At 59.0% G+C, this 18,322-nt stretch overlaps 4 protein-coding genes across 5 annotated transcripts; 1 reads left to right on the top strand and 3 right to left on the bottom strand.

The window, feature by feature from the left end:
- Window positions 1-2,287: 2,287 nt before the first annotated feature.
- On the bottom strand, window positions 2,288-5,198 carry PRDX5 (peroxiredoxin 5). Its single transcript, XM_036860614.1, has 6 exons — window positions 4,900-5,198; window positions 3,574-3,708; window positions 2,942-3,073; window positions 2,831-2,869; window positions 2,650-2,711; window positions 2,288-2,541 (listed from the first exon to the last, which is right to left on the bottom strand). The coding sequence occupies exons 1-6, from the start codon at window positions 5,083-5,085 to the stop codon at window positions 2,436-2,438; spliced, it is 660 nt and encodes a 219-aa protein (XP_036716509.1). The 5' UTR covers window positions 5,086-5,198; the 3' UTR covers window positions 2,288-2,435.
- Window positions 5,199-5,438: 240 nt separating this feature from the next.
- Window positions 5,439-6,670, top strand: TRMT112 (tRNA methyltransferase subunit 11-2). The gene is made up of 4 exons (XM_036860615.1): window positions 5,439-5,871; window positions 5,968-6,069; window positions 6,211-6,300; window positions 6,388-6,670. Exons 1-4 carry the CDS (start codon window positions 5,794-5,796, stop codon window positions 6,493-6,495), a joined length of 378 nt encoding a protein of 125 aa, XP_036716510.1. The 5' UTR covers window positions 5,439-5,793; the 3' UTR covers window positions 6,496-6,670.
- ESRRA (estrogen related receptor alpha) lies at window positions 6,619-14,379 on the bottom strand. Its single transcript, XM_036860613.1, has 7 exons — window positions 14,209-14,379; window positions 12,417-12,753; window positions 9,356-9,472; window positions 9,068-9,196; window positions 8,481-8,648; window positions 8,113-8,382; window positions 6,619-7,688 (listed from the first exon to the last, which is right to left on the bottom strand). Exons 2-7 carry the CDS (start codon window positions 12,739-12,741, stop codon window positions 7,429-7,431), a joined length of 1,269 nt encoding a protein of 422 aa, XP_036716508.1. The 5' UTR covers window positions 12,742-12,753; window positions 14,209-14,379; the 3' UTR covers window positions 6,619-7,428.
- An 810-nt stretch (window positions 14,380-15,189) lies between these two features.
- Window positions 15,190-18,264, bottom strand: CATSPERZ (catsper channel auxiliary subunit zeta). Of its 2 annotated transcripts, none has more exons than XM_036859319.1 (5): window positions 17,917-18,264; window positions 17,314-17,665; window positions 16,359-16,438; window positions 16,096-16,162; window positions 15,190-15,373 (listed from the first exon to the last, which is right to left on the bottom strand). In XM_036859319.1, the coding sequence occupies exons 1-5, from the start codon at window positions 17,935-17,937 to the stop codon at window positions 15,264-15,266; spliced, it is 630 nt and encodes a 209-aa protein (XP_036715214.1). In that variant the 5' UTR covers window positions 17,938-18,264; the 3' UTR covers window positions 15,190-15,263. The 2 variants fall into 2 exon arrangements, with proteins under 2 accessions (XP_036715214.1, XP_036715215.1); XM_036859320.1 differs by lacking the exon at window positions 15,190-15,373 and adding an exon at window positions 15,405-15,603.
- Window positions 18,265-18,322: the final 58 nt, after the last annotated feature.

The raw sequence follows: 18,322 nt of genomic DNA, 5'->3' as shown, positions 1-18,322 counted from the left end.
CAGGACACCCACCACACCAAAGCTGAGCCACACGGCCAGCATCCAGGGCCACTGAGGCCAAAGGCCCACCTCCACCCACACCCAACTCCCATCATGCGGTCCAAAGGGGCCACCTCGACCCTGGAAGCCCCTCATCCTGCCCTAAAGGCCCAGCCAGTGGCAACAGGACCCTGGAGGGGACACTTCCTCTCAGAGGCCTCACTGGACTTCAGCCAGCCCAGACATGAGGCCAGGAGCGGAGGAACAGAGGCAGCTGGGTGGCATGCATGGAGACGGGGCTTGTCCTGAGAGTGGGGAGCTGCCAGAGTGGCCCAAGTTCGTCTGGGAAGAGGAATAAGGGTGCCAGCCCACAGGGGGCCCATCTGACCTGCCGTCTACGCTGGCGGACACCAGGCTCTGAGAGCCCAGCTGCTGACTCCGATGCTCCCTCTACCTGGGGCTCCCAGGGGCTCCAGACCACTCACCGGTGTGCGCACAGGTGACCATGGGGGAAACTACATACGCCTCAGTTTCCTCATTTGTATGATGCGAGGATTGAGAGATGGTCCGGGAAAGAAAGGGCCTTCCCACCGTCCGGTCCAGGACAGCACTGTGACCCAGGGCTTGGCAGGGGCAGGTTACAAGGGCTTGGGAAGCTGGAGGGGTGGTCAGCCCCCTGCCCCACCCCAGCCCAGGACCCCTGAGGGGTAACAGACAGTGGGAGAGAACTGAAAGGACAAAGGTCAGTGGGCCGGCCATCTCGACAGGCTGAGCAGCTGGGACCCCTGCAGGGAGGCTGGCCCCCTGCTGAGGGCCCACCCACGTGGACACCACCCCTTAGACCTCCAGCCGAGTGGTCCCCTGGACTCACCCTTCCCTCCAACACCCACAGGTCCCCCCGTTCCAGCACCCACCTCCTGGACGTCACTCGGTCATCAATCCTGCCCCGCACTGGCCTCTCCCCTGCTCCCTGCTCACCCCGCTCCAACTCTACGTCCACACAGGAGCCCAGGTAGGAATCTGACCGGTCACTGCCCTGCAGACATCCTTCACTGGCCTGAGGGGCCCGCAGGGTGAAAGGTAAGCAGCTTACAGGGCTGACCTCCCGGCATCCTCTCATTCAGCTGCCCCAGCACCGCGGCACCTTGGGGCTGTTCCACTCTCCATACCTGTGGTCACATTGCTCCCTCCATCTGGAGCACTGGTCCCACTGCCTCAAGGGCTGTCCTCCAAGAGGCCTTTCCTTGACCTTCTCTGAGACCTCTCAGCCCGCCCTAGGCAGCTCTGCACCTGCCCTGAGCCTCCGCAGATGGCCAGGCAGGGCAGGGAGGGCCCCTCGGAGCCTGGTGCTGACAGGGCACATGGCAGGGCGGTGCCACACGTGAGTAAAGTTCCCAGGGGCCAAGTCCAAAATCCTCTGAAGTGGCTGGATGAGCCAGGCCTACCTACCTAACCTCTCTCTGCCATAACACAGCAGTAAGAGCTCACACCCCACAGGCGAGGGGTCGTGGCGAGGATTTGTAGTTTAACTCGAGTACCTGCCTCCCTTAGGCTGTGAGCTCAACGCGGCAGGTGTCTAATAATCACTGTCTGCTGCCAGACACAGGGCTTCCCAGGGACAAGAGGCAGAGGCCCAAGGGGGCAGGGCCTGCAGACGGCCGTGGACCTCAGCCCCAAGCCCCGCTGGCCTCCCTGACCCCCAGCCCCTCACAGTACACCCACTGCTGGGCAGGTCTCACGAGCATCTCCTCTCCTCTACAGCTCACCTAGACTCTGCTCCCAGGAAGCCCCCGGACTCAACCGGCACTGCCTCCACTGACGGAGCCCTTTCTGCCCATCAGATGGTCCCACGTGGCCAGGGGCCCTTCTTGGGATGTGGGTGCTCCCAGAAGGGGTTCAGCAGGATCTGAAAGAATGGTGGGGCTGAGGTTTGGCCCAAGTGTTGGGGGGGGCGCTTGGGACAAAGTTTCTACCCTGAGGTCTACAGTCAAAATGAGATCAGCCATCACCCAGATATCAGATGCAAAAGGTCACGGGCCCTGGGCAAGCCCAGGTCTGCCCAGGGCCTTCCCAGGTGAGCTCCCCCTGCACAGGTGAGCGCCTTCCCTCACTCTTCAGACCACTGGCCCTTTCTCAGCCTGCAGATGGGGGCTTCATAACACCTCCTTCAAGGGACTTTCTCTGACTACCTCCTAAGTTAAATCAGGGTCCCCTACTAGTCCCCCCTTCAGCACCTGCCCACTACCCTCACAGCTTGACTGTCAATGAGGCCTGGCCCTGGGAAAAGCAGGAATTCAAAATGAAGGAGACAGACATGAACCAGAAGTGTTTATTACAGAAATCTGGCCCTAAGTTCCAACTGAGTAGCCCCAGCTGAGGCTAGGCTGGCGCCCTCTGCCCAGGGCTGGGCAGATGAAATAGGAAAGAATAGGAGGAGTACATCTGGGACCGAGGCCTCAGAGCTGTGAGATGATGTTGGAGGCCAGACTGCAGGTGAGGCCCGTGCCATCTGGCTCCACGTTCAGGGACTTCACGATGCCATCCTCTATCACCATGGAGAACCTGCCAGAAAGAAGGGCCGGGCCAGTTGCAACAGCCTGGGCCTGGAGGCTGGAAATGGAGACAGGCAGGGTAGCAGGGGAACCGTGCAGGAAACCCTCCTCCTTTTACCTCTTCAGCCGTCGATTCCCAAAGAGGGACACCAGTGAATCATCTAGTAACAAATCTGTCTCCTGAAAGGAGAAGCAAAGGAAAGGTCAGGAACTCCCAGACCTGGCTGGTCCCCACACTGGCCATGTCCCTCCAAGTCCCTGCTTCCAAGATGGAGGCTAGGGGGGGCGGATGCACTCACCTTTCCAAAGGCCCCAGTGGGGTCGGCCAGGAGCCGAACCTAAGGAGAAAGTAAGGTCACAAGAAAAATCTCCTGCTTGGCCCCTGATTCCCCGCAGGACCAACACCTCACCTTGCCTTCTGTGTTGTGCGCTCGTCCCCACTCTTCAGTCACAAAGACATCATTAACGCTCAGACACGCCACCACCTCGATCCCCTTGGCCTTCAGAGTGCCAGCCTGCTCCACGTACCCTGGCAGGTGGGTCTGGGGAGGGGAAACAAAGAATCAGAAGATGGATAATTGCCTCTGCTCCTCAGCCTACCCTTCATCTCTAGGCCCTCCTCACTTCTCTACTTCAACAGCTCTGATCAGACAATGAGAACTGTGTAAGCCACAGTTCCTTTTTGCCTTGGCCACTAGGAAGCTCGGATCCAAACTTAAGTGTTCCTTGGACAAGACCGTGAGCTTCCCATGGGCAGGACTATGTCTCATTCACCCAAGTCCCAAGTTCCTTCCACAGTGCCTGTCACCCAGCAGGATCAATGAGAAGTGTTGGATTTCATTGCATCACCTTTTCTCCTACATTCCTGGTACCTGTTCACAGCCTCAACTTATTTTTTAAAAACCCAATAACGGTTTTTTAACTGTCACATCATCTACATTCTCTTGGTACAAGCTACCCCAGGACTATGTAAAGGACTAATGAACAATACAAACATGTACACAAGATCCCAATTGCTGAGCCCCAGAAGGGCAGCCCTCACCTTGGAACAGCCGGGGGTAAAGGCCCCAGGGACTCCAAAGAGCACCCCCTTCTTGCCCTTGAACAGCTCTGCCAGGTTCACCTTGTTCCCAGGCTTCCCTTCGAATACCACCACCGATGGGATGGCATCTCCCACCTAGAGGGAATGACACCAAGGTAAGGAGTGAGGGGGGGTGCAGGAGGCCAAGGCCAGGGCAGCAGCGGGTGGTGGATGGCGCACAAAGGGCCAAGTAGCCCTGCCTGGTCCGGTGGAGCCAGGGTTGACACCCAGCGGGAAAGTCCAACCCTGTCAGAGCTTCCAGAGGTCCCTCCCCAGCAACCACCTGGTTACCCCACATCCTCCAGGTTTCAAGGTGGCCCTATTCCTCTTAAGGGCCAGTTGGTGACAACAGAAAACGGGAGAGTCCTCTCCAGGTGTCGCAAGAGGTTGAGTAAACAAGCTGAGTTACAGGAAAGGACTGGGGTAGATGGGCAGGAGGAGGAGGGGAGGAGGAGGCCCTGACAACGCGGAGGGAGGGGATCCCGACCATGGCTGGGTGTCCCACCCTCAAGAAGAGAAAAAGGGAAGGCAGCAGAAGGTGGGAAAGTTGGGGAGTGGGGTGCAGGTTCCTACATCCAGAGGGTAGAGAATAAAAGAAGGAATCCCTTGAAGGGGGAGGGATCAGTCTACCTGGGAGTGTGAGGGCTTCATGGGGCCAGAGAAGGTAGAGAAAAGGGGGGAAAGTCAGGGGTGAGGGGAGTGCCTCTGAGAAACCCAGCAGTTGGTTGTAGGATGAAGCAGAAGGAGGGGGGAGATCTCAAAAGACTGTGGGGCAAAGGGGACTCCCAAGGAGCTGGGGATGGTTCCAGAAGATGAGAAGGGTGAAAAACTCAGAAGTGTGGGAATTGGCCACGAGTGGAGTGCAATGGGGGTGGGAAGGTATGGAGGAGGGCACGTACGGGGATTGAAAAGGGTAAAGGAGATGGTTCCATAAGGTGGGGGAAGCCACGGTACTCAATCAATCTCCTGAAAATGGTGAAGACTCAACACAGGTGTCCCAAGGTGGATGCGGAAGGGAGACGAGGGGAAGGCCCAAAAGCCTTGACTGTCCCAGGAGATGGGGCACGAGGCCCCTAAAACTGGCGACAACGTTGCAGCCACAGGGTCTTGATGAAGGGATGAGGGGGGACAGACGGCGGGAGGAGCCTCTAGGGCAGCGGGGAGGGGTCCGGAGGGTAAGAAAGAGGGTGACTCTCCCCCAGACAAGCGGGACGAAGGGGCTTGGGCAAACAGGCGGTGGGCCGGGGGGGCCGCGAAGAGGTCAGGCCTGGCTGGGCCAACGGTCACCTTGATCGGGGCCATGCCTACAGCAGCGCTTCTGAAACCTCGGACCCCGCCAAGCGTCCACTCTAGGCCTCCTTTCACGCACCCTCCAGCTCCCGCTGCTGCCGCTGCCGCACACTCAACGACGGCCACCCGAGAGGCCGCCGAGCCCGCTCTACTGCCCAGGGTGCACAGCCACGCCAGCGGCATACCGGGCCTCGAAGCCACAATTGCCCCGCCCCTGCCTCACGGCTAAGGTAGAAGGCTGGGCGGGACAAAGGTGCTATCACGCAATCCTGCAAAAGGCGGAGCAAAAGGCGGGGCGTAGGTCGCCCCGGCCCACTGCGAGGCGCCTCCACTGCGCAGGCGCGGGCGCCGCGCTCAGGGCAGAGTCTTCGACACGGCTCGGCTCATCTGCATGAGGGACTGGATCACTTGCGCACTTGCAAATGGGCGGAGCTTTCGGCTGCCGCGCAGCTTATTTGCATGCAAGGATAGGGTGCTGCTGTTTTGATTGGCATAATTTACGGATTGGGGCAGTATTTCCGTTCCTTAACCGAGGAACGATGGTGTCAGGCGCCTGTGTAGGAGTAAAGCATATTTACTTTGCATTCCACGAAGGCCCCTGCATTGCAGCTGTTTTACATATTTGCATTGTACACGACTTGTAGCAATTTGAGGTTTGCCTCAGCCAAAACCACTGGGCCTGCGCCGTAGCAATCCCCTGCCAAAACGCTTCCGGGAGCAGCGCTTGATCCCATCCGACCTCCGCTCCGGCGAGCACGGGAAGTTTAGTAAGTTCGCCGTTTCCGCTCCTCCCAGCTGTCCAATAGGATAGAGCGGAGCAGCCCCGGAAATGACGCGAGGGAAATCTGGCCTCCTTCCGGTTCCGGCTTTGCGAGAGCGCGTAGCGTCGACATGAAGCTGCTCACCCACAACCTGCTGAGCTCGCATGTGCGGGGGGTGGGGCCCCGTGGCTTCCCCCTGCGCCTCCAGGTACCGGCCGGGGGCGATCTTGGGCCCCTCTCCTGGGGGCGGCGGTAGGAGAACCAAGATCTGGTCCCTGCCTAACTAAATCTCTCCACCGCGCAGGCCACCGAGGTCCGCATCAGCCCTGTGGAGTTCAACCCCGACTTCGTAGCTCGTATGATACCCAAAGTGGAGTGGGCGGCGCTTCTGGAGGCTGCCGACACCGTGAGGACCCTCGTTTTCTCCCGTGCACACCTTGGTGGGGGGGGGGTGGTCTCACCGCAGCCCTTTACACCAGGCCAGGGAGCCTGGCCTCAGGGCGAGTGACGGGGATACCCAGAGATGATTTAGGCCTCTTGCCCACAGTTGCATCTGGTCGAGGTGCCCAAAGAGCCGATTCAGGGATATGAGCATGACGAGAGATTTCTGAGAGAGATGCACCACGTTCTGCTGGAGGTGAGAACCGGCCCATTACTTGCTTCCTGGCCATACACCCACACCTGGAGGCTGTCAGTGCTCAGCTCTCTTCCCCTCTTCCCGCAGGTGGATGTGTTGGAGGGCACCCTGCAGTGCCCAGAGTCGGGACGTCTGTTCCCCATCAGCCGTGGGATCCCCAACATGCTGCTGAGTGATGAGGAAACTGAGACTTAAAAGCGTGCCAGGCCCGTTTTTCATTTTGTGAGCGTGTGTATCTTTGTTTACGTATATCCTGCTTGCTACTTCTATCCTGTGTATCCCCAACCCTTGGTCCAGTGACACACCAAACACACGGTGTTCTTGAGCTCGGTATTATATTTTTTTTCTCATTAAAGGTTCAAAACCAAAAGCGGTTTCTCTTTGCAGCAAATATACATTAAAATAGAGTCTCTGTACAGCCGAGGGCTCTGGGCCCTGGCTTGCCCCATGTCCCTGCGCCTCCCTGGCCAAACCCAAAAATAAATATAGTGTTATTGCTCTGCAGGGCATAGAGACAGTGCTCTCCCTACCCCGTGAGGAGGCTGGGTGGGAGCTGATGGGGGCGCCCTGGCCACCCCAGGGGCCCAGGGGCTGGAGCCTGCTTGGAGTTATTGCTTCAAGGGGGGGGCAGTAATGCCCAATGCAAATGATGAGGAAAGGAGCGAAGGGAGCAGGGGCCTTTGCTCTCCAAATCCCTCTCTGTTCTGGAGAGGAAGTCGGATTAAGCAGCAGCAAAAGCATCACCCACTGGGAGACTGTGGCCTCCACTCCCTTCCCTCCCTGAGATCAGGCTTCTGCCCCCCCCACCCCACCCCACCCCCACACGCACACACACACACACGTCCCCTACAGCCCCCTATGGCTTCCGCAAGGCCCCCTACACCCTGGGGGCACGTTATGGCTTGCGAGGGGCAGCACTGTGCCCAGAGCCTGGGCATGCACGTTCCCAGCTTCTGACACCCCCCTGGGAGGGGGGAGGGGAGGGCGTAGGGCCTGCTCCGGCTGATGGTGTTGCCCTGGCCCTGCCAGCAGGCTGTGGCACTGCCCAGACCCCAGCTCTGCCCCACTGGGGCTGACCCCGTGCTGGGCGGGTCCTGCCAGCACCCCCACCCGTGCCCAGCCCTCGCCTCAGTCCATCATGGCCTCAAGCATCTCCAGGAACAGCTTGTGCATGGGCACCTTGCCCTCCAGCTTCACCCCATAGAAATGGGCCAGCACTTTGCCTGCCGTCTGGCGAAGGAGCGGTAGTGTAAGCAGCAGCCTGCCTGCCCGCCTCCGCTCAGCACCCCCTCCGGGGCCCGCCCGACCAGCTTCGTACTCCAGCAGGGCCTCGTGTAGCGCTTCTCGAAGCTGCTCCACAGCCTCAGCATCTTCAATGTGCACAGAGTCTGCAAGGAAAGGCGAGAGAGCTGTTGACACGGGCCGTCTCCAGAAAGGGCAGAGCCGCATCTGCCTGGGCACTGCTGGATGGGTCCCAACCAGGAGCCAGACAAGGATTTGCTGAAGCACCACCCACTGCCCCTGCCCATGAGCCAGGGCCCACCCTTTCTCCCTCGGCTACGGCCACCTCCCGTCCCCATCACCTTTTCTCTCACTAAATGGTTCACCTTTCCACAGAAGTATGGACACTGGGGCTCAAAATGCTGCGTGCAGTTCTTGGACCTGTCCTTGCCTGGCCTTGTGACTTTCAGGAAGTCACTGTTCTTCCCCTAAGCTACGGTTTTCCTTGTCTGCAAAATGGGACTGTGCCACCATCAGAGTTAAAAACCAGAGGGCCTTATAAAGAGACCTGTCGCACTTGGCCAGGCTCACCTGAGTTGGCGAGGGCCAGGGCCTTCAGCAGGACGTACTCCTCGCGCTCCAGCCGCAGGGCCTGCAGTCGCCGCACCAGCTGCAACAGGGCAGCCCCCAGTTCCCCCAGGCCAGCTGCTCGAGCCCCCTCTTCATCCAGGACCAGGTCCTCGGCAAAGGCCAGCTCATCCTGCAGTGGCAGTGAGCGCTGGGCCACGCCCAGCACCAGGACCTCCATCCACACGCTCTGCAGAACTGACATCTGGTCAGACAGCGACAGTGACGAGAAACCTGGAGGGCAGTGGGGGGCAGAGCTGGCTGAGCAAGCGCACCAGAGCAGGCATGGCCCGGCCTACCCAGGGAAGCCCCACATCGCCTGGGCCCTTTACCTGGGATGCTCTTGGCCCAGCTGATGGTGACCACGATCTCTCGGTCAAAGAGGTCACAGAGGGTAGCCACGGCTGGGAGGTGTCCGTCAGGGCCCGCCGGGTCGGGCATGGCATACAGCTTCTCAGGCTCAACCACCAGCAGGTGGGACACCAGTGCATTCACCGGGGCTGCAGTGATAGTTGGAAGAGGCACTCGAATTCATCACCTTGCCAGCCCTTCAGGGTCAAGCATCTTCCCAGAGTCAGTCCCCCTGTGGCCTTCCTCAATAGCCACTGGCCAGCCAGGCTCAGACACCTCTCTCCGGGAAGGGCCGCACTATCTCCCAGGGAAAGCGTCTGTTTGTGGACAGGTTCTGAGCGTTAGAAAACCTTCCCTGCTCCCAGCTGTACTGCTCAAGGCCTGACATAGAAAAGGGTATTTTTGTAAATACTTCTTGGGGGAAATGAGTAAACGAATAGATGAAGGGAAGATTTGGGTCCCAGTGCCCAAGATAACGATTATCCCGGGTGAATGACGTCAGCCAGGTCTCCCATGTCCGAGCTCCACCCCAACCCCAGAGCCCCCAAAGACCCCACTGTGCTCTCACCTGTCTTCCGAGGGCCTCCAGCTACTGCCAGAGGTCCAGCAGGAAAGGGGCCTGGGAAGGGCAGCGGGTCCACCTCTGGCCGCCGCTTGTACTTCTGTCGCCCACCCCGGACACGGTCCAGACGTACCCCTTGAATTGTAGGACAGGGCTGTGTTCATGGGGCTGGGGCTGGCCTGCTCTCCAGAGCCCACCTGCCCAGCCCAGTCCGCCGGAACTTCTCAGGCCTTGCCCAGCCCGACCCCATGCGCCCAGCGCCCCCGCCTTGCCCAGGCCCCCGCCAGCGCTCACCCTCCTTGAGCATGCCCACCCGCAGGCACTTGGTGAAGCGACAGGCCTGGCAGGCCTTGCGTCTCCGCTTGGTGATCTCGCACTCGTTGGAAGCCGGACAGCTGTACTCGATGCTCCCTGCCAGGAAGAGGCAGGGCTCCAGTGGCGGCCTCCCGGGGCCCAGAGGAGGCCCAGTGGACAGGAGTGCCCTGACTCACCCCAGGTAAGCACAGGTCTGGGGAGAGCAGGAGTGCTGTGAATGGGGCAGGGAAGCCCGAGCACTGAAGGGAAAGGCCACTGGGCTAGGGGCCCCGGCCTGGGCAAGGGAGGGGCTGGGACCAGAGGAGTCGGGCTGCACCTGGCCCAAGCTTCTTGTCAAGTCACGTTTCTGGGCTGTGCTGCTCTCATCAAGGGCCACAGCGGCCTCCACGTTGCTACATCAAGCGGTCAATTCTCATCCTTATGTCATTTGGCCCAATGGAGCATCTAATGCCATTGATCTCTCCTAGAAACACTTTTCTTCTTTTGTTTCTAGGACACCACACTCCCGGCTTTCCTCCCACCTCACTGCCACCTTGTGGCTTCTGTGCATCGGCCCACGCTCCTTCCATTGAAGACCCCTAGGGTGGCCCTCCGACCTGTCTCCACTGACTCACTCCAATGGTGACCTCACCAAGTCATGGGCTTTCAAATCTCCGTCTCTGGCCTAGACCAGCCTGAACTCTAGACGCATCCCACTGCCTCCTCCTGCGTGCCTGGAAGACACTACAAACTTAACCAGTTCTAGATGGAGCCCCCAGCCTACCCCTCCAAAACCTGCAACCCCATTTGTCCAGCTGCTCAAGCAGAAATCTAGGAGACATTTTTAATTCCTCTCTCACACCCCAAACCCAACCCACTGACAGATCCTGGTGGGCTTCACCTCCTAATATGTCCAGAAGCGCCCCTCTTCTGCCCCTGGCAACTGTTTCTACCCTTGACCAGAGTCACTGTCACCTCCCCTCCTGCTCTGTCTTTGCCTCCTTTGGTTACTGTCAACACAGAGGCATCCTATTAAACCTAAGACAGGGAGTTCCCTAGCGGTCCAGTGGTGCATTTCTCCTCACAGCCTGCTTTCTCCTACACCCTACCTGGGCTTCTTCAGCTCAAGACACCTCTTCAGGGAGGCACTCTAGAGTCCCAGACCCAGCCAGGTTCCCTGGCGCACACCCTGCTCCTCGCCCTCCAGCACTCACCACAGCTGTACTGTTAACAGCTGTGTGCGGTTCATTGTTTCCTCTCTCTCGCCTCTGCTGGAATGTAAACTGCTTGAGGACAGGAGCGATCCTGCCTTAGTCCCCGCTATGCCCCCACACCTGGAACAGTGGTCAGGACAGCAGAGCACAAGTTTGTGAAGAGCAAGGATCCTGGAGGCTGCCACTTACCAACGGTGTGACCTTGGGCAAGTCCCACACCTAAGCCCTCGAACCCTCAGTTTTCCCATCTGTAAAACTGGGATGATTAAAAACTACTTCTGGGCTTCCCCGGTGGCGCAGTGGTTAAGAATCTGCCTGCCAACGCAGGGGACACGGGTTCGAGCCCTGGTCCAGGAAGATCCCACATGCGGCGGAGCAGCTAAGCCCGTGCGCCACAACTACTGAGCCTGTGCTCTACAGCCCACGAGCCACAACTACTGAGCTCACACGCCACAACTGCCAAAGCCCGCGCGCCTAGAGCCCGTGCTCCGCAACGAGAAGCCACCGCAATGAGAAGCCCGTGCACCGCAATGAAGAGTAGTCCCCGCTCGCCGCAACTAGAGAAAGCCCGCGCATAGCAACGAAGACCCAACGTAGCCAAAACTAATAAACAAATAAAATAAATTAAATAAATAAATAAATATAAGACTTTATAAAAAAAACTACTTCTTACAAAGGTGAGTTGTGAGAACTAAATGGGAAAATCAAGGTAAGACATTTAACACAGCTCACAGCACCTAAATGCTCAATAAATGATCACTATTTATGGCTAGTGCTCGATAAATATTTGTCAACAGAGAACGAAGCATTCCAGGGTGGGTAGGAGACACCTGGACCCGGACCTGGACCTGTTGGCTCAGGTCTTCGGGCCAGAAGGGAGCACAGAGCTTTTAGACCAGCGGGTCTCAGCCAAGTCAAAACTTGCTAGAATGTCACAATCAGTCGTGAGGCATCTGTCCAAAGTTCAGTTATTAGTAATAAGCAGAGGCAACAGTCTGGCCTTTACGAGCTTAGCTCTGGACCTCAATCGACCCAAGTTCATATCTTGTTTCTGCCATTTTTCTACCTGTGGGACCTGAACAAAGTTTTGAAAACCTCTCTGGGCTTCAGTTATAATAGTGCTGGCACCTTAGAGATTGCTGTGTGGGTAACTGAGAGCATAACGTACCAGGGCACAGTGCCTGGCACTCAAGAAATGTTCTCAAAAAGGCTACATGTTATAACCCCCAAGTAATCAATGGTTTATATAAAAATATAAGTAATGGGCACATCCCAAATAATGCTTATTACATCACCGTCTTGCTCACTCGTATTTTGATATGCTTTCCTGAGTGAGAAAAATTCAGTGAGTACTATTGGCAGGGATGCCTAATAGTCTTTTTAAAGTTAGGTGCTGAAATATGACGTAGCCACTCTCAGTTACCCATAAAAACCTGCCTTGTGCTCGTGCTGCTTTGGGGAAATCAACACAAAAGGGGGCATGTTCTCTGCTGGTGAGAGGGCAGCAGCTGCTGGAAGCAAGAATAAAGTTTAGGAGCAGGCAGAGGCTGCTTTGAATTTTTCAGAGCCGCTGTGGAAGGTGCTGGGCCTAGAGTACCCAGAAACTTAGGAGGCATCTTGAGTCCCACTCTCACACCCCACATCCAATCCATCAACACATCCTGGTGGCTTTATTTAACGCTTAAGGGAAAGGACGTTCCTGGGAGGTAGGAGGGCCTGGGAACTCCAGGCTGCCAACCCCAAGTGGTACCACGGCAGCCTGGGGGCCTACTGCCACCCAGCAGTGCACCAACTGGGGAGCGCCAGGCCCAGAGGGCGAAGGGCACAGGAGCGGGGTGGGGGCTCACCCTGGATGGTCCTCTTGAAGAAGGCTTTGCAGGCCTCACAGGATGCCACACCATAGTGGTAGCCGGAGGCCACGTCCCCACAGACCAGGCAGAGGCGTTTGGGCAGGGAGCTGAGCACCAGCTTCCCACCACCCTGCTCGCCAGGCCCAGCCCCCTCCCCATCCTCCTCCTCCTTGTGGCCTGGGAGGCAGCGGGTGGGAGCTGGGCCAGGGGCCAGGGCCACGGGGGGCTCAGTCTCAGTCTCCGAGGAACCCTTTGGGCTGTCAGGACTGGCTGGCTCTGCCTTGATGTAGAGAGGCTCAATGCCCACCACCTGGCTGGACATGGCGCTGGTCACCTGCGGGAAGAGACCCGTCAGGTCACAGGGAGGCACTGGGATGGGGGATGGAGACACCCTGTCACCCTGGTTGCCCAACCCCGGGCCTGGGGCCAGGCTTCCAGGCTCAGCAAGAGGGTGGGGGGGACAGAGTCCAAGGAAGGCTGCCCATGAAGAGCCCCCCCCGCTGTTGCCATGGAAACAGAGTCTCCAGAGCCAGTAACTGACAGCAGGTCTCCCACTTGGGAAACTGCAGGAGGCTTGGAAACCCCCTACTCCCACCCAGGCCAAGGAACAGGGTAACCTAAGTGCCCAAGCAACCTTCAACCCCGTCTGGAATCCCCAGCCAGGAGTGAGATACCTCTCAAATTTTCTCCAGATGTTAGAGAGCTCAGTGATCTCCCCCACACCTGGGTATCCTCAGTTCAAGAGCGAAACTAAACTGAGGCACACAAACCCAAGGGCAGTTGATGTGCTCACACATGCGGTGTGTGTTTACACCCTCACACTCCCACTCACCTGGGTCCTCAGGTGTCCTCACCTGCGCACACACGCTCACACAATCACTCTCCTGGGCAGGTTCACACTCACACATGTCCTTTCCCAAACCCCAGCTCTCACTCATGCTCCCGTTTGCCTTCGCACATTCCTACTGCGGTGCACACCCCATAACAAAGTCACACCCAAGGCTCATAATCACACTCTCGCTCACACACTCTTACACTCACTCTCACCATGCCCCCACACTCACACACACACACAGGCATAGTCCCTTGTGGAAACACATTCAGAGCCTCTCACACCTGACACATCGCCACCTCCTGCCCCAGGCACACCAGCGGGCGCAGCTCCACCTCCTTGCACCCCCTCCAGCACATTCGCTCTTACACTCCAGCTGCCGCAGAGTCCTCCACCACGGGGCGCCCCGCCCCCCCAACCTGCGCACACCTACGGGAAGTTGCCTAAAGTTGCTGCGCCTCCCCTCCCCCTCCGCCCGCGGGGGACCTCTATCAGGTTATCAGGAAGTAATGGGGGAGCGCCAAGGAGGAGGAAGTTCTCCCCTGCCAGTGCGATGACCTTTGACCCAGAGAGGAGGGTGGCCCTAGGCCCCTTCGAGCGCCCCCACGTGGTCTTCAAAGCCCCTTCCCCGACAGGGAACCCTTCCCATCTTCCAGCCCGGCCCTCCCCTGGGACTTCGGCATGCTCCAGGTGCCGGATTGAACCCTGCCCTGGGACTGGATCCGAAGCCCAAGCCCGACCCTGGTCTCAGGCCGGCGCCCTAAGACCTGGACGCCATATCCCGCCCAGACCCTGACCCTGTCTGGCTTTCGACCGGGTCCCGACCGTGACCCGGGCCGGACCCGGAGCCGGACCCCGCCTGGAGCCCGCCCCCCGCCCGCCTCCCTGCCCCGCTCGCACATGGCCCCGGCGCACCGCCCGCCCACCCTCCAGCGGCGCTCCCCTCCGCCCCCGGACCTGGGGCCCCGGCAGGGCGGGCGGGCAGGCATGGGGGCCGAGCGGCCCGGAGCGCCGGGGTGAGCCTGGGGCCGCGGGCGGCCCCTCCTCCGCCGCCTCCTCGGGCCGCGCCGCCCCGCCGCGCCGCGTCCCCTCACTCGGCGGCGCCGCCGGCGGCTTGTAGGACACAAAAGGACATCGCGGCCGCTTCCTACTCCGCTTCCTCCAGCTGACAGCGGGGGCGGGGCTGGCCGTGCGCATGCAAAGCAGGGGGCGGGGCCCAGCGCCCTATGCTAATCAGGCAAGTGGGCCGAGCAGCGCCTGCGCGCCGGGACGTGTCGGGGCGGAGCCGGCGAAGCCAGCGGGCGGGCCTTCATGAAGGCCTCGCCCAGCCGCCGCCGAGCCACAGCGGCGTGCTTGCTTGCGTATGCGGCCGCTGAGAGGGCGTGGCCAGAGGAGACGCGGAGAGGCTACGGGAGGGGGTGGGGCCAGGAGCGTTCTTACGTAAAGAAGGAGGCGGGGTGCGCTGTGCGCAAGGGAAATGGGAGAGGTAGTTCAGCGGCCGCCTCGGAGGGTCCGGGAGACGATATACATATGTAAATGAGAGGGCGGGACCAGCGGGGGGCTAGGGTATCTGCATATGCATGAGGGGCGGAGCCTAGCAGCCCAAATTAGAAAGGAGGTGCTGTCCCTTTCCCTTTTCCACCTTCCCCCAAGATAACACAATCGGGGCACTTGAACCGCTCACCCAATATCCCCACAAAGCTGCTGAACCCGGAGTGGGAGAAGCAGACCTAATGCATGCAAGAAGTCCTGGATTTCGAATCCCGGGAAGGCGGAGCCGATAGGGCCCGAACCGAGAACGCTCAAGGTCACTGCGGTGACCGAGTGAAGGTCACAGGGAGAGGCGGGGCCACGTGCGTCCGCCTCACGCGGGCAGCCACGCATTGACTCACGGACCATGTACAGAAGACTCTTTTATTTCTCTAGGGCTCAAAATCCACGTGGACAGGGTCGGGCTTGGATCTGGGACCAGGGCTGGAGTCGGGCGGTCACTCGAGCCCGAGGCGGTGCTCTCAGATCACCTTGACTTGCAGCCTCTTGTTCCGGCGCCTCTTGAGCCCCTCGATGTATCGCTGCAGCTGCTTGGTCAGGAAGTGGTCCCGGCCGATCTCCGATCGGTAACCTGGAGGGCAGAATTCCACTCAGGGCAGTGAGCAGGGGCATGGCCTCCCCAGCAGCTGGTCTTTGTTCTTTGGGCAACTTTGGATCTCCAGGGTACTGGGACCTGCCTGTTTTGTTTGTTTCGAATGGTCAAGTCATAGACCTGTGCTCCACAGATGGGGAATTCAGAGTAGGATGGGGGTGTTGGAGTGGAGGATGGATGAGGAAGGCAAGTTTAGAGATGTTGCCGGCCTGAATTAGGGCACTGGGAGAAGGCAGCTTTTGGGACACCGCTTCGACCACCCAGTCTCAGCCATTAGCCCTCCCCACCCCACCCCCACATTCGTAAGGTAAGCAGGGCAAACCAAAGGAAGTTTACTCAAATAATCCACTGTCCAAAGGCTCCTCACAGCTACCAGGGAGGGGCCAAGGCCACAGAAAGGCTGTCATCCCCAATGGGCAAGTGAAGAAATAGCCTTAGAAAACCTACATCAGGTTGAGGGGGGCTGCACTGAGGCTAGAGCCCAGGCCCTTGACGGTCACCCCATGCTGTCCCCATTGGGTCTCCCTGTGCCCAGTCTCCTAACTTTTTACTTTTCATGGGGCTTCTGGAATATTTGTGGGTGGTAAGGGAATCTGACAAGGCAGACACATCCTGAAACCCCACTCCCACAGGCCGAAGCCCTGCAAAATCCCCCACGGTCTCTTGCTGGAGTTGGGGGGATGGGGAGTGGGGAGGCTCACTCCGGAGGGCTTTGGTGAGGATTTCCAGAGCTTCATTCTCCATGAGTTCAGTCAGGGGCAGGGGCAGCTAGAGAGGCAGCAAGAGACTCAGATGTACAAGGGACTCCAGCTCTGCCCGCAGCTGAAATGCCCCACCTGCTCCCTCCAGCCCCAAGACCCTCAACCGACCTGCCTGTCCCCCCCACCCTCTCACCCCTGAAACCCCCAACCTGCCCATCCCCCACCCGCCACTAAACTCCCCAGTCTCCTTGGGTGCCTCCAACCCTGCTTTGCTGCTCCACCCAGTAGGCTCGATGGGGTGTGTGCTTCGAGATATTGAGCGATGACACTGAGGAAGGCTTTTCTGGGAGAAGAGAAAAAAGGGATCAGTCATCTGCAGACTGCTGAGACTTCCCTGGAGCAAAGGAGATGTATGGGTAGGCATGTTGGCCGGGGGTGGGGGTGGGGGGGCTTCAGAGACCAGCTCCAGGTTCCACTTTAGTGGGAAACAGTATGGGACAGTGGTTTAAAGCCTGGGCTTTGTTGTCCCACCCTCCGAGGTTCCAGTTATGACTGCCCCACTTTGTGAGACTTAAGGCCAGTGACTGACTTTCTGACCCTCAAGTTCTTCATCTGTACAATGGGATAATAAGAATGGCCCAATATGGAGGTTGTGAAGTTTAAAGGTGATCATGCAAGGGAAGCCCAGTGCCTGGCACAACAGCTAGTGCTCAATAAATGGCAGTTGTTATATTGTTGTATGTTCCAATTCCCTGATGAAGGGCTGGAGAGCAGAGGTGGTGGGGAGAAAGGGGAGGCATGTCCCAATCAGCGCACAGCGCAAAGTAGGAAGTAAATCCTTAAAAATTGTAACCAATGACTTAATGAATGAAAGACAGGCACCTCCTCAAGCAGCGCAAATCCACTGAAAAGGCATTAACTCCCTCCTTTCAACTATCCGGGTGATTCCATTAAAAGCACAGGTCCTACCGCGCTGCCTTTGCGCATTTTCCTGCTAGTCTCTATGACCCCAGGACTTTGTACGACGCCTGCCCGGTAGGGGGCGTTCCTAGAAGGTCTGGTTGATTTAAGGCGTGGAAGATTAGCGTTGGCGCCCCTTCCAGGGAATCCTAGAAACTTGGGTCCCACAGTTTTCCCCCATTTTACAGCAATAGAAACTGAGGCCCTGGCCATCCCCCTGCCCTGTGGGCGCCCACAGCCCGGTGAAGCCACACTGACCGCTGTCGGTCTTGGAATCGTCCTCCTCTAAAGGGCCTCCCAGGGAGCTGCCGCGGCGCATCTCCAGCTCCATCAAGGCGTGCTCGTCCAGCTCCTCTGGCTTGAAGTTGTCCTTGTACTCTCCGTCATCCGATTCTTCCCAGCCACCGTCCGAGTCGTGGCCAGCCTTTTGGTTGTAAGACCAGCGAGTCTTGCCGCCTACGCTGCTGCCCTCCAGTTCCGAGTCCTCACGGACAGTAGGCAGCGGCACATTCAGCTTCGGCTGCGACAGCGTGGCCGTGGTCCACAGATTCCGGATGTCGTGCGGGCTCGACTTGCCTGAGCCACGGTGGCCCGAAGACTTGGCCAACGCCTGTGGGCCACATACACCGAGGGAAGCCAAGGGCCGTGGAGAATTGGGGAGGGAAGGAAGAGCAGGCTGGGGGCGGGGATCCTGAGCCCATCCAGGGCCGAGACTCAGTTGCCGGGGTGGGGATGGGGAGGGGGTGATTGTTGGGAGCTGCCCTGAGCCAGGGCTGAGTGAGAGGATAGCCAGGGGCCCAGGGTGGACCTAGGATGAGTCTGGGGGCTGACAGGGTGAGGAGGACCAGGAAGAGTTCTTACTTTGAAAGGCTTTTCCTCCATGGTTCTGCCCCAACGGACCCAGTCGCCAAAGGCCTCGGGGCGAAGAGGAGGGGTCACGCTCCAGGAAGGGGGAGGGGCAGGGTCCCGTCCGGAATGGCGATGGGGGTCTCGCGCGGGAAAAATTCAAGCTACAGCCCTCCACACTAGATGCCATTATGTCTCCCCATCCCTTCCCCCATAGCTGTACTGAGGATGGACGCACCGCCCATCTTGGCAGATTCCCATGCCAGACCCTACCCTTAACCTCCAGGCAGAGACACCTGTCCAAGCACAGCCAAGAGTGCCGCGCCTTGACCGATGGGTCGGGGGGGGGGGTAGGGTTTGGCCTGGGGGTCGTGGGGGAGGCCTGACTTGCCCCGGAGGTGGCCCGACGACGCAAGCACTC

Source organism: Balaenoptera musculus, chromosome 8 (assembly GCF_009873245.2).
Source record: "Balaenoptera musculus isolate JJ_BM4_2016_0621 chromosome 8, mBalMus1.pri.v3, whole genome shotgun sequence".
In the NCBI taxonomy this organism is placed as follows: domain Eukaryota; kingdom Metazoa; phylum Chordata; class Mammalia; order Artiodactyla; family Balaenopteridae; genus Balaenoptera; species Balaenoptera musculus.
The sequence above is the reverse complement of the archived record's forward strand: the minus strand, read 5'-3'. Positions and strand labels throughout refer to the sequence as shown.